At 39.8% G+C, this 13,755-nt stretch overlaps 1 protein-coding gene across 1 annotated transcript; it reads left to right on the forward strand.

Annotated features, from left to right (window-relative positions):
• The first annotated feature begins 139 nt into the window (after positions 1-139).
• On the forward strand, positions 140-9,480 carry MIA (MIA SH3 domain containing). The gene is made up of 4 exons (XM_072431835.1): positions 140-2,072; positions 4,915-5,048; positions 5,130-5,240; positions 9,145-9,480. The coding sequence occupies exons 1-4, from the start codon at positions 1,922-1,924 to the stop codon at positions 9,166-9,168; spliced, it is 420 nt and encodes a 139-aa protein (XP_072287936.1). The 5' UTR covers positions 140-1,921; the 3' UTR covers positions 9,169-9,480.
• The last annotated feature ends 4,275 nt before the right edge of the window (positions 9,481-13,755 follow it).

Below are 13,755 nucleotides of genomic sequence, written 5' to 3' on the forward strand. Positions count from 1 at the left end.
GGCTCGGTCTCTTCAATTGTGTATTAAAGTGAAGCCTAAAATTAATACTTTATGTGATTAGCACGTTTTGTCTCTGCATATGGATTTATTGACACTATCCACCTAAATGTCTTGTATGGCTGGGTTTGGAAACTGGCTGGGAAAGCACTTACAACACAACAATTATGGTCTTGCCATGGCTCTGTAGTGGATCTTTTTCTGTTAGTGGCTTGGTGTACCTGTGGGCTTTGTTTATAATCTGACCTTTCAGATAAACTGGTACAATACATTCTAGCATTGTATGATCACCAGCAATTGCATAATTAAAGCTCAACTCAGAAATCAATAATTCTGTGGTGTTGACAATACTAAAATGAGAATGTGAAACCAATCCACTTTGTCCTAGCTCCAATACAGATTGTAAGCTAGGTACGTTTTGGATCGAATTTTGCTTTGACGTTGAGGTTTATATTGCATTACTCTTCCCTCTATCTTAAGAGTTCTTACCTTGTGGTACTGCTGTTCTAAAATTTAAAATCAAAGATAAAGGCTATGTTATGGAGCTGGAGCTTATTGATTCTATGGGGGGGGTAAGTCAATTCACTGGCAAAGAACTGCTGGTTTTTACTATGGGATGTGGTGCTAGAGGCTGGGCCTGCACAATAATCAGATTGCACAGTATCAACTGTTCAGCTTTAGATGAAAACAAGCTATGCTACAACCTGAGAATTATATTTCATGGTATTCTGCATTGCCTAACAGTCCAGCTAAGTTGTCTGCTTTTTTTTTTTTTTTTTCCCCCCCTTTTTATCCTGGTAATATTATAATGTCACTTCAATTTATAAATACATTTAACCTAAAGACTTTAATAATGTTTTTTCTACGAATCGTTTAAAAGTATCCTAATGAACAGGATCTGCCCTACCACACAACTTTTAGAAGAGATTTAGATGTGACACAAAATATAACAGCCCATGGTGGTTAATTTGCAGACCACACAAGCCCTTCTTTGTTAAAGGTTTGGCTGTAAATCTGCAGAAGTACACTGCTCACGTCGTCGTATGCATGGGGCCCACTAGAGGTAGAACACTGTGGGCTAAATCCAAATGGGGGGAAAAAAACAAAGTAAAAAACATTTTACAATTAAACATATGTTCTGATATACTGGTTATCTACACCCCTCTACTATGGACAGGCTCTGTGTACTAAAAAAAAGGGGGTTGGTGGGGGACATAATTTCAAAATAAAGGCTTTGTTGTAATGAAGGTCATTGGAACAAGGAGAAAGGTAAGTATTAACAGCAGCAGGCTGCACTTAAGGCAAGTAGATATTTTAAAAACAAGTTCCCTAAGCTCAATTCTATGCATAAACTTGTGTGGTGGGATCAATCCTGATCTCCATCTAAATTCCTAAATATAAGTGAAGAGACCATTGTTACTTTCATAAGACAGTAACCTATTGCAAACAATATGAAATCTGTTTACTAAAGACAAATCAAACACAACTTCTGACAGTTTGGTATAGGTGACTGCACTTTGCTGTTTGCCTTTCTTAACAAGTCTGCAAATTAATAAATGCAATAAACTGGTAATGTGCTACACCCATGGCTACAAATTATATATATATATATATATCTACATAGATATATATCAGTTCATTATTGGTTCTGATTCTAGTGAACCAAATAGTTAGTTAGTGGTGTGCACGTTGCACACCACTATGGCTCATTGTGATGTCTAGCTGAAAAAGCCTGATTATTGGCACAGGAAAAGGTCTTTACACCATGTTTGCTTTTCACGTTTCTCTGAAATATTACTCTTAAGACCATCTGTGTCTACTCTGTCAGGTTCTACGGTTGGAATGTTAAAAAATAAAATTGTGTGGGGAGGTGACTTGAAGCAGTTTATTCAGGTCTCATTTTAAGCTCTGGTGTTAGACACATATGCTTGCAGTGTCCAGAGGTAAGAGTAAAGGAACCATGTATCTAAGGCTGCTATGTCTTGTGCTTTGCATCTTGTTCGGACTTACCGGAGGAAGCAGAAAAATGCCTAAGCTGGCAGATAGGAAGCTGTGTGCTGATGAAGAGTGCAGCCGTGAGTACTGGGCTTATGCCGCTGTATTATAACTTGCAGGTAAACATGTAAATTTGTTTTAAGCTAGTAGAAGCAGAAAAAAAAATTCTTTATATTGCTTAAACGGGCAGAATTAGGCACCAGTCCCATAGAAACACCAAAAACCTAACTGCCCTTTAGGGGAAATGCTTGTATAGGGCTGCAGACCTTGTCCTATGTACACTTTGCTATTCCTGATATTTGTAGTGCCTTGATGCGCCATCCTTTCCATTTACATATTTGTGTTTGTCCAGATGTTGGGACACCTGCCAGACAGAAGCTCGTGGTCAGGTTTTGTATATCTGAGAACCCTCAATTCTACAGCCACCTTTACAAAAATTTGCAATATTACTTACAGAAGAGGTCTGAGATTGACTAGCTTTTGCTAGCGAGTGTAAATAGTGGGAGGCATGATGAAAACTTTTGTCATTCCTATGCAGTGAAAAGACAGATTTGCAGAAAATGACAAATATATATGGCTAAATATACAAACAAAATATTGAGGGGAATTTTGTTCAATGCCTTTTCCCCGGGATTAGTTGGCTGGATGGTTTCTGCACAGGCTTTAGTGTGCGCATAGGCATTCTGATATAACCCAAATAACAGATTAAACTAAAGTAGACAAAAACTTAGAAAATGCAAATCTGTTTTCCTATAAAGAATGTCTACAAATGTTTATAGAGCAGAAGCAGTGCCCTAAAATGTGTTTTTGTTTCCACCTGGGATCTATCAGTGCACTTCCTGTGCCTCTTCTGTGGCCTCATAGCTTTGTATCTGATGCGTGAGATCATGTATGGCCCTGCTGCCTCTGACAGTGAGTGGATAAGGAGCGATGATGTCATTACTGTAAGGCTTACTGGTCTGGTTTAAAAGGAAGCTGTAGAGATTTGCACTGTATGCATGACCTTGCTTCTGCTTTATTCATCCTGTGGATCTGGACTTTCTCCAACTCTCCTGATGCTTCTTGCATATTCCTGCACTGGTAACAAGAATACTGTTCATCAGAGAAGTGATGTGACAAAAGGAGGCAAAGCCTCTACCAAGATATCTGCAGAACAAAGTGTGGTAAATCAATAATGTCAAGTGTATCAGCTGCAGGGAGGCCACACAATAATGGTGACATGTCCCTCGACCTATACCTACCTTTTGTGGTCCTTGACAGTTTAGGTTAAAACCTCTAATTTAATACCAACCCAAAGGGGAATGAAAGTTCTGTTTTCAAAATATGAGATTAGGGAGGGCTTTATTGTAGAGAGGCCCAGGCAAAGTCCATTCTTCAATAAGCATTCTGACCTACCTCAATGCCATGCACTTCTATGAAATATCTCTGTGGAAAGCCTGGATACCTGATGCATCCTGACGTGTGGCTGCCGGCACTGAATGAATTCCCATGTGCCTGTGTGAGAGTTATGTCATCCCGGCCTAGAGAATGCAGAAGGAAGAGAAGAAGAAAAAAGATGCACTTGCAATGAATTGGGGACAGGTGAGTGCATCGCCTGTCCTTTCTGCAATAAAGGATCTGTCTTGATTACATATTTTAATTTTTTAGGTTCAGTTATACTAAACCTCTACTGAGGGACTACGTGGGCTGACATTGCTGACCTATTTTTCTTAAGTGATAGTTACCTGGCTTTCACATGGGTCCAAAGGTTTCAGTTTTCAGGTCAGTGGCTAAAAATATTGGAGCCAAAGACAGCCAGTTGACTAGTATTATCAGAAGGAAGTCCACCTACATTTGCTTTCTGAAACCTTCAAAACTTGATACATTGGGGCCTGATTTATTAAAGACTGGAGAAGATAGACTATTACTGGAGAACTTAGGTGATTCCGCAAACCTGGAATGGATTTCTTAAAAAGCATTTGCTATTACTTGACAAATATTTCAATCCTGGACCAGATTTACTCCAGGTTCCCCCATGATAATTTATCTTTTTCAGTCCTGGAGAGGTTTAATAAATCAAGTCCATACTATATTAGCAAAAATGTCCCACACCATACCAGCCTTACAGTTTCTGTGAAATGATTATATAAGTAGAATTTTTGACAGCAGGAGGTCTATGACTGCAACATGTCCTATCCCTATAATGTCTGTTAGCCACAGTAGAACAAGTCCAAGGACAGAAACCTGGGAACTGCTCGTTCCAACTGCATCAATGTGGCTACTAAAAGCGGACCTTGTTTCTTGCTTGTATTTACTTAATTTTTTCCTCTCACAGATCCCATTTCTATTGCCTACCTGGCTTTCACATGGGTCCAAAGGTTTCAGTTTTCAGGTCAGTGGCTAAAAATATTGGAGCCAAAGACAGCCAGTTGACTAGTATTATCAGATGGAAGTCCACCTACATTTGCTTTCTGAAACCTTCAAAACTTGAAACATTGGGGCCTGATTTATTAAAGACTGGAGAAAATAGACTATTACTGGAGAACTTAGGTGATTCCGCAAACCTGGAATGGATTTCTTAAAAAGCATTTGCTATTACTTGAGAAATATTTCAATCCTGGACCAGATTTACTCCAGGTTCCCCCATGATAATTTATCTTTTTCAGTCCTGGAGAGGTTTAATAAATCAAATCCATACTATATTAGCAAAAATGTCCCACACCATACCAGCCTTACAGTTTCTGTGAAATGATTATAAGTAGAATTTTTGACAGCAAGAGGTCTATGACTGCAACATGTCCTATCACTATAATGTCTGTTAGCCACAGTAGAACAAGTCCAAGGACAGAAACCTGGGAACTGCTCGTTCCAACTGCATCAATGTGGCTACTAAAAGCGGACCTTGTTTCTTGCTTGTATTTACTTAATTTTTTCCTCTCACAGATCCCATTTCTATTGCCGTGGCTCTATCAGATTATGCCCCCCCTGACTGCCGCTTCATCCCAATTAGACGTGGACAAACACTCTATGTCTACTCCAAGCTAAAGGGCCGGGGACGCCTCTTTTGGCTGGGCAGTGTGAGTATCATTGCTCTGCAACAAAATATACAGATAGACCCTTGTACAGAGACGGGGTCTCACCTGTGCTGCATTTTACAGGTGCAAGGAGATGAATATGGGGAATATGCAGCAAGGCTGGGGTATTTTCCAAGCTCTATTGTACAAGAGGAACATTATCTGATGCCAGGAAAAGTGGAGGTCAAAACCGATGTAAGTTAAATTTTTTTTGTGAAACTGGGCAATGCCAGAGGTACAAATTGTTTTTGTGGGATTTGGTAATTTGGTAAATGATCCCAGTTCAAGTCCTAGAGACACCAGAGAACTCAAAGGAAATACTCTTTTAGGTCAGTGGTCGCCATATTTTTGGTTGACATGGACCACTAAATTTACAGATTCCATACCGCGCATGCGTGGGGAGCTGTGTGTCACTCAAAGGGGAAGAAACTTCCCCCAGAGTGCTGTCATGATACCAGAACCTGTCAAGAGACACAACCTGCCCACCGCCCTGAACATGGGATTTCATACAGGAGACATAGTTCACGGCTCTGGCTGGTGCGTCCCCCCCCCAGCGTGATCCTTGTTCTGACCACACTGGGGGTCGCACTGGCCAGAGCCGCAGGCTACCGGTTGGCAACCGCTGTTTTAGAGAGCTGTCACTATAATTAGTGTCATCAATAAAATATTTGCACTATGCGCCTGTTCTAGTAACACTGTAAATTTTGGATTTCCCATCATTTTCCTCACATGGCAACCTTTAGTTGGAAACCCTTTGTTTTGTGTTTAGGTAGGGAGGGGTTGAGTGTTAGTGGAGTGTAATTTCCACTTTTTACACTTCATCTCAGCTGGAACTTTATCCTGAAAGCAACCAGCACCAGACTGCCACAGACGAAAAAATATATATATATTGAAACACAAACACAGATGACTTTGTTGGTACCCCTCCATGAAAAAAGAGGAACCCCCAATTGTTTCTAAAATGACTTGAAATTGCCAAAAATATTTGGTACCCATCATTTTTCATTCAAAAATCAGATTTTTTACATTTTTGGTTTAACAATATTTTAAAAAAATGACCATGACGGGCAAAATGATGGGGACATGTAACCTAACATATTGTTTCCCAACATTTAGAGGAAATTACTGGGAACAAAAATAGTTCCGGTACCTCTAGGTGGGACTTCTGCAAGTTGTGTGGCCTACATTACCTGGGCAAACTCCAGCTGTGCTAATATGAAGGGCACCTTCTCCGGACTGCATGTTTTAGTTCTTTTCATAGCTATGCCATAGGATAAAAATCAGGGCTCATAAAACTCCACTGCAGAGTCCAATGTTTTTGTTTCTAGTCATTCCTCTGTGCTTTAAGCAGTTTGTGTCACTATTCTGTCCTATTCTTTTGGAAGATTCACAACTTGAATTTGAGACAGAACTTGCACAGTATGTTTTATTGCAGAATGTCTTTGATAGTTTGGGGATTTCATTGTTCCCTGCACATACTCAAGGCACACATTACCAGATGCATAAATGGATTAGTTAAATAATGTTTTAAATTCATTGAAAACATAATCTCAAAAGACCCAAAATGAGAAGCAAACAGTGTTTACATTCCCAAGAAGGTCAAACATTGGATTTTGTACCTGAGATAGCTGAAAAAAATCAACCTACCACAAAACATGGTATGGTTTCCTTCAGCTAGAATCAGATCTCACATCTTATAATGATTCTCTGGTATGGTTCATGCATAGAATGGGAGAAGGTGAGGCTGCAGCATATCACCCAGTCAGCAGAGAGGATTCAGCTTGTCTTCTCTACAGGACCTCTACATCACCAGAGGCAAAAAGAAAGCCAACAAAATTATCATCATTCCTTCTCACCCCGGTTACTGTATTTTTCAGTTCCTTCCTCCAGAAATGAGATAAAAAAACTATCAAAACAAAAACTTCCAGGCATAGAGGCAGTTCCTTCCCCCAGTCAATAGCCCTACATAATAATGAACTGCAAAAACACCAGCGCTTATAGTATTGGTGTGAATGTTGGAATACAGAGCAGTTCACCAAGAGCTGTACACTTGTACAATGAACTCTTTATGTACTATTAACCATTGGTATTCTGTTTGATTAATGTCAAGAGAGATTCCCAGTAAGTGTAAACATACTGATTGTTTTGTAGGCTCACTTAACTGCGTGACAGAGCTATTAGTGCAGAGGTAGGAAAACTCCAGCCTTTAGGCCAGATACGGCCTAGCCAGTATTCCAGTCCGGCCTAACGCCCCCTAGTTATTTATTGGTGGATCCGGCCTAATTAAATTGTCGCGTTATCGCGAGTTCCCGCGGTATCATCGATATCATTGAGTTCCTGCACAGTAAACCCAATTACTACAGACACCCCAAGCTACCAGTCTCCGGAAGGTTGACCTGGAACGTCGTGTCTTCAACCCCGAATCTACCGAGGATTTATTCTTCGTCCAATGCGGCAACAAAGCCCTGTGTTTAGTGTGCAACCACACCAACAGCACTTTCAAGCGGTTGAATCTTAAGAGGCATTTTAATGCCAAGCACGCACACACGTACAGAGACTACACCACGGATGAGTGGAAGACTGAGGCTGCTTGCTTGCAGTCACGGTTAGAAAAAACCTTCTGGCCTAGTGTGCCTTCTTGACCTCTTAAAATGGCCTAGTAGTCCAAAAAGTTTGCTGACCGCTGTATTAGTGGTATAAGATTGATGGTTTATATAGAATAGTTAACAGTGGTCATGGTGAGGGCCCCTACTGGCCCTCTAGAGCAAACCCACACCAAAGTGTGGGCACTGCAACTTCTCTTCCTATGCTACTGTAGATCCGTCATGCAATAAGGCAAGCTATTCATTTATATGGGCTATTAGGACAGCAACACTGGAATGAAAATGGGTGTGCAGTGCTGTGTACTGCAATACTTAATAGTGTATGTTGCATTGCAGTAATATTTATCTACAGTGCTACCCCAATGCACAAGTTACTGCAAGAGATCATAACAGAGATATGAATGGGCCCTGAGAGCTGTGAAATGTTTGAATTGCAACAATTTTACCCAATTTGCAGCAGCAGCCACTTTCTTCCTTTCTGTGTATTACACAGACATGTCCACCCCACTCAACATTACCCAGCAGCTTGGTAAATCTTAATTACATTTTAGCCAAAAGCTGGCTGCATCCGGATCCATTTAACTAAAAGAAAACAGGCCAGGGATTTTAGGCATTAACATTACTTGTCACGTGCAATAATTGTCGCTGAAAAGGATCTTTCACAATAATTTCCAATGGCAAACAACAGCACGATGCATGAACGAGCGATGTACATACAGCGCCATTCTGCTCTATGCAGAGGGGAGGGGGCAGAATGATGGAGCGGCAGCCCACTGCGCTCTATCCCCCTTCACTTTTCTTATAATTGTTTGTCGTCCATCGTCTGTGGATTCACCAGGACTGTTGTTCGAACAATGGACGACGACCACTGTTACACATGCCAGATTCTCGTCTGATTTCAGCCCTGAGCTGAATATTGGACGAGAACCATTGCACATGTATGTAGCCTAAGAGCTGGCATCACTAGCTGACTGCTTTTACGTAGCTTTTATTTATATGTCAACCTCTCTTAGTTTAACTGTTTTGCTAGCAGCCTTTATTTTCTAACTTTTTAGCTAAGCCCTGCCGTTTTCCTATTGGACAGGGTAAGGGCAGATCCTTTAGTGAAATCCTTTTTCCTTTGAAATTTTAACTAAAAGACAAGTTCACTTCAAAGTATATTTAAACACAGGAACATAAACATATTTCAGCTTACCGCTCCTTAGAAAAATTGTTTCTTTTTTCAGGATAAGAACGTTTTCATGGACCACTAAATTTGCATGGACCAGAAATTGCACAATGATTCATTGTGTCTTTGTAACTGTGCACTGAACTGAAATCTAGTTAATTTTAGTTGCTGCATTATTGTAAATATTTGTTCTTGGGTATAGATATGCTAAGGTCAGTGTGGAACCATTTGCAAAATAAGTTGTAACACCAGGAAGTAATTCTGCTATTTGGCCTAAGGGAAATGATCTGTGGTGTATGCTTTGTATCTCATGTGTTATTTTTTCCAGCAATGGGATTTCCTGTGTCAGTGATCTGAATTTCCTGTGACCTGTGACACCATGTGCTGCGGAGCTTCTCATATGCTGTGTGACAGACTATTCCTGGAGTGAGGAGGACAGGACCATTTATCTGAATGTGTCTTCTTTTGCTTTCCTTTTTACTTAATGTAGTTCTACAGATCATCAAATATGCTGTATTAAATATTGTCACTTTGTATTCTGCATAGAAAAGACTTGCTGGAGGAATAATTGTGGTGGTTCTGTTCTGACAAAAAAATATATAGGTGGGGACATATATTGAATAACTCACAATGTTTTAAAATGTAATAAAAGCCTTAAAAGTAATGATTGACACGTTTTTATTTACATTGTGATACATTTTTATTTAGATTGTGCTGGAGAAACTTCTGTCACTTGTTGACCACAATGCAGGCTGTGAATGACATAAGTTTACATCTACTACTAAATTTATTTTTTACTCATTTATAAAGTGCGGACTCTTTTTGATCAATGCCTAGCAAAAAACACTGAAGGTTCCTGTCCCATGATAGCTTACAGTCTAATGATCCTACCACAGTCATATACATCAGTTTTACTGTGGAAACCAATATTCTATCAATATGTCTTTGGATTCATGGACAAAAATCAAGACGTAAGGATGGAAAGAATATACAGGAGTTGATTTGTAAAACATTGAAGTGTGTTCACTTTGCAAAGTAAATTGTAAATGACCTTAGTGAATACAGTAAAGCTGCATTCACTCAATGTATAAGCAAAATTCCTTTTTTCAATTCTCTATACATATGGATACATATACATATTCCAAGTGAACACAGCTTCATTTTATTTAGGCAAAACACTTTATAAAGTATACACCAAAAAGTCCACGCAGACGGCGTCCTTGGTGGGAATCAAACCTTAGTTATTGTAGGGGCACAATTGTATTACTACTAATCATTCATGTGACAGATTAAATTATTCATCAACTATTTCATGTTTTTAAAATGTCAACTAGTTTGCTAGTGTAAAACACTGAGGATAAAAAAAGTTCAGTCCATTTCAACTTTTTGTCATTTGAGCCAAAACATTATAATGTGAAACAGCCTGTTTTCACCACATTATGACATCAATATTATGAAAAAAAATATGTGGAATATATAGACTTATATGTAGCCTCTAAACCGATTTACAGGTGGTGAAAGGCAGAAATGGCCCTAGATGTACATTTGAAAAAGGATTTTTTTTGTCTATTCACCGTAGAATATATTTCTCCCCATTCACTAGAGAACACGGCTCCTGCTTTAGAACCATCATTTCTGGATTGCCCCAAAGCACAGACGGGCAACTAACAAAGCAGAATGGAAATGCAAATGAAAATGCATGCTTACACAATAGTGCTGAAAGTTCTGAGACTCTACATTCTGTCATGATAAGCACTAGAAAAGCCACCTTCTAAAATATAGATAGTTCTTTGATAGAGCTCTTTTATTTCCTCTGGAGGTGGATTTTGCAAAACCAACACCACCAGGATCAGGTTCCATTGGCCCAATGGGCTGCAATATGAGCTTCATCCTGAATGAAGGTTCATACAAGTGAGTGTGGCCAGAGCCGCGGTCTGTATATACCGCCCCCCTGGCCCGTGCCAAAGTGTCCCGTGATTTTATATTTTTTGGTGACCCAATAGAGGGGGCAAAACTCTTCTGTGGCCTCTACACCCCTGTACTTCACTATTTCAGAAGAACGGAGATGTAGGGACCTGGTGATTTAACATTAAGCACATTTCCCCCTGGCTATCTGTCACGTGAATTGCATTTCGCTGGAAGTATCCATTGCAAAGGTAATGGGGTTCAAAGAAGGATAGCGGCTATCTATAATTAACAGTTATGGTACACATAGCTTCTGCTTTTTGGTTCAGAAATGGTGGGCCGGTAGCAATATCAGGATAGCACTGTAATGAAAGCTTTGGCTTTGTATCTTTTATGCTGCTTGGGAAGGGGAGACAAGCTCCTGGCCTAGAGGAGAAACAAGTATAAAACCAGCCCTAAGTAAAGCTAGAGGCTTAATAAATAGAATACCAATACTGATGCCAATTCTGACATTTTTTAAGGGCTCTGATTTACTCCTCACTAAAAGAACGCAAGAATGTGAGCTACAGAGAAGGACTGAGGCACTCTCCTAGGGACTCACACTACACAAACTACATCCTCTGGGCATGTTACCTAATTTAGGCTAACAAAGTGCTCTTCAGGTATTAAACCCTAGTAAGATTTTCTTTATTGGCTTCTAGCAATGCTTAAAATAGACGATCATCTGAGAAGGGCATTTAAAGGTGAATTTTTGGATATTTGGTCCGGTGACCAGAATTGAAGCCTTAATATATAACAGATAACTAACATGGCGGGCGGTAGCTTGTACATTGGGGATGCAGAATGCTGCATGACTTTAGATCCTGAAACATTTGTTCTGCCTAATCCTGATGACTGGAATATACCCTGCCCTTTCAAGCCTCTCTACAGGAGTTTGGACTATGTTAGGGTTTGAGACCAGAACCAGACCTGGTGACCAATAAGCCAATCTGGTCACTGAGCCTTCTAACCATCAGTAAGTAAAGAGCATCTTCCACCAGGATGATTGTAGTTTTCCTACACTTGCAATGAAGTCACACAGGGAATTCCGTTCCATTGCTTTCTGTAAAAAAGGTTTGCACCAGTGTTAATGCAAAATGATGCAAGCTTCAGTTTAGGTCAGGTGTTTAGACAGCCAACAACTTTATTTGAGGATGAATTGGAATGCAAAATGCGTTCTACATTTAGTTCACAAATGTTTTAATACATGCAGTTGCTCATAGAAAATGGGTGGTAAAGAGCCCAGCAATGAAAGACAATTGTATATTAAAACCACGTTTCAGGCTCAGAAGTTTAAATGCCCCAAACTTATCCACCCATCACCATACTGCTTCGGGTATCTTCTGCTTTATCACTTAGGCTGTATACACACGTGCAATAATTGTCATTGGAAAGGATCTTTCACGATCCTTTCCAACGACATACTACTGCACGATGCATGAACGAGCGCTGTACATACAACACCGTTCCCCCCCCCATTGAGAGGGGAGAACGACTGAGCAGCCCCCTGCTGCGCTCTCTCTCCTTCATTTTTATTAAGATTGTTCATCATCCATCGTTCGTGGATCCCCCAGGACGTTCATTCGGACGATGGACGATGGGCGCTGTACACAGGCCAGATTCTCATCCGATATGAGCCCTGAGCCAATTACCGGACGAGAACCATTGCAAGTGTAGCCTTAGGGCCTCCAAAAAAAACTTTTTTTTTTTCCCTGTGTGACATCTCTCAATGCCCCAGTGGAATGCTCATTGTGAATGAGGAAATCTGATGGGGATATGTGCAATGATTAACAAATTCAAAGATCTTTTTACAGCATTTCACCAGATTGAAGAAGGCTGCATGAGTGGGAGTATTGAGTAATTAATGACTCCTATAGTAACTTCCAGCGCTCTTCAAATAGACTTTCTGTAATGACCCCATACTACAAGAGTGTGTGAAACTAGAATACACACGAAATGGTCGTGTGAAAGGACAACAGATGCTGTAATTCTTGACCCACACAGTTTCAGATGACCACTCAGTGCTTTGTACATCTCTAGTCACCGGCTGGAATGAGCAGTGATGGGGCAATTGTTGCTTTTTGATGATGACAGTTTTAGTGGCAGTTTCAGATCTTTGAAACACAATAATTACAATGACTGTGAGGTCTTCAGATCTAGTCTTTAAGGGCCACATACAGGTCCTATTTTGGTATAGACGTCATGTTTTAAATCTTTGTAAACCATTCCCTACTTCATTTACTGCTTTATTGAAAAATTATTACACGTTAATAATCTGGGCGCTGTATTGTTATATTATTATTATTATCTATTATTACTTACCAGAATTTTTCTAGCGCCAACATATTAGGCAGCGTTGTACATTAAATTGTTATATTCTGAAATATATCTGCAGGTCAGCTCTTTTAACAATAGGTAGTAGAAAACACCAACAGTGCCTGTACTTGTCAGCCTGGTCAGATCTCAGTTATATAAAGAAATACCCCAGCCCGTCCTGGGGGATTAGCACACCAATTATAAAGCAAAGTTATTCCAAGATGAGTTATGAATCTATTATATCTATTATACGAAGCAGCTGATTTTTAGTATTTCATTAAATAATGACAAGGGAGGCTTTGCTTCAATGCAAATACCAAAAGCATATGTAAGCCTTGTTCAGTTTAAAGTAACCATACTATGAGAGAATGAACGGACAAAAATAAAAAAACAGAATGTAAATATATTGCAGTCCTTATATAAAGTGGCTGCGATTGTTTTCTTTTTTAAGGCTTTTATCCTTTTGTTTTACTTGGTGATCCTGCCAGTAACACACTTGCTCTCGAGTGACACTCACTATACTGAATCTGTTATATTGTTAGCTAGATTCCGTATGATCTTTTATTCGTCCTGTGTCATAGTTTGTAGCTGCTATATCTGCAGGCCTGTCACCTCCAGCAGTTATTTATTTTACAGATCTGCGTAGTATGTTGATGCTTTAATATTCAAAATAATAGTG

Source organism: Pyxicephalus adspersus, chromosome Z, assembly GCF_032062135.1.
Source record: "Pyxicephalus adspersus chromosome Z, UCB_Pads_2.0, whole genome shotgun sequence".
Lineage (NCBI taxonomy): Eukaryota > Metazoa > Chordata > Amphibia > Anura > Pyxicephalidae > Pyxicephalus > Pyxicephalus adspersus.

What these genes read in the sequence shown, in the direction of transcription:
- MIA (XM_072431835.1), top strand. Translation starts at nt 1,922, where the DNA reads ATGCTTGCAGTGTCCAGAGGTAAGAGTAAAGGAACCATGTATCTAAGG. An exon ending in TGCTGATGAAGAGTGCAGCC is followed by an intron (nt 2,073 to 4,914) that starts GTGAGTACTGGG and finishes TTCCTCTCACAG; the next exon opens with ATCCCATTTCTATTGCCGTG. An exon ending in AAGTGGAGGTCAAAACCGAT is followed by an intron (nt 5,241 to 9,144) that starts GTAAGTTAAATT and finishes TATTTTTTCCAG; the next exon opens with CAATGGGATTTCCTGTGTCA.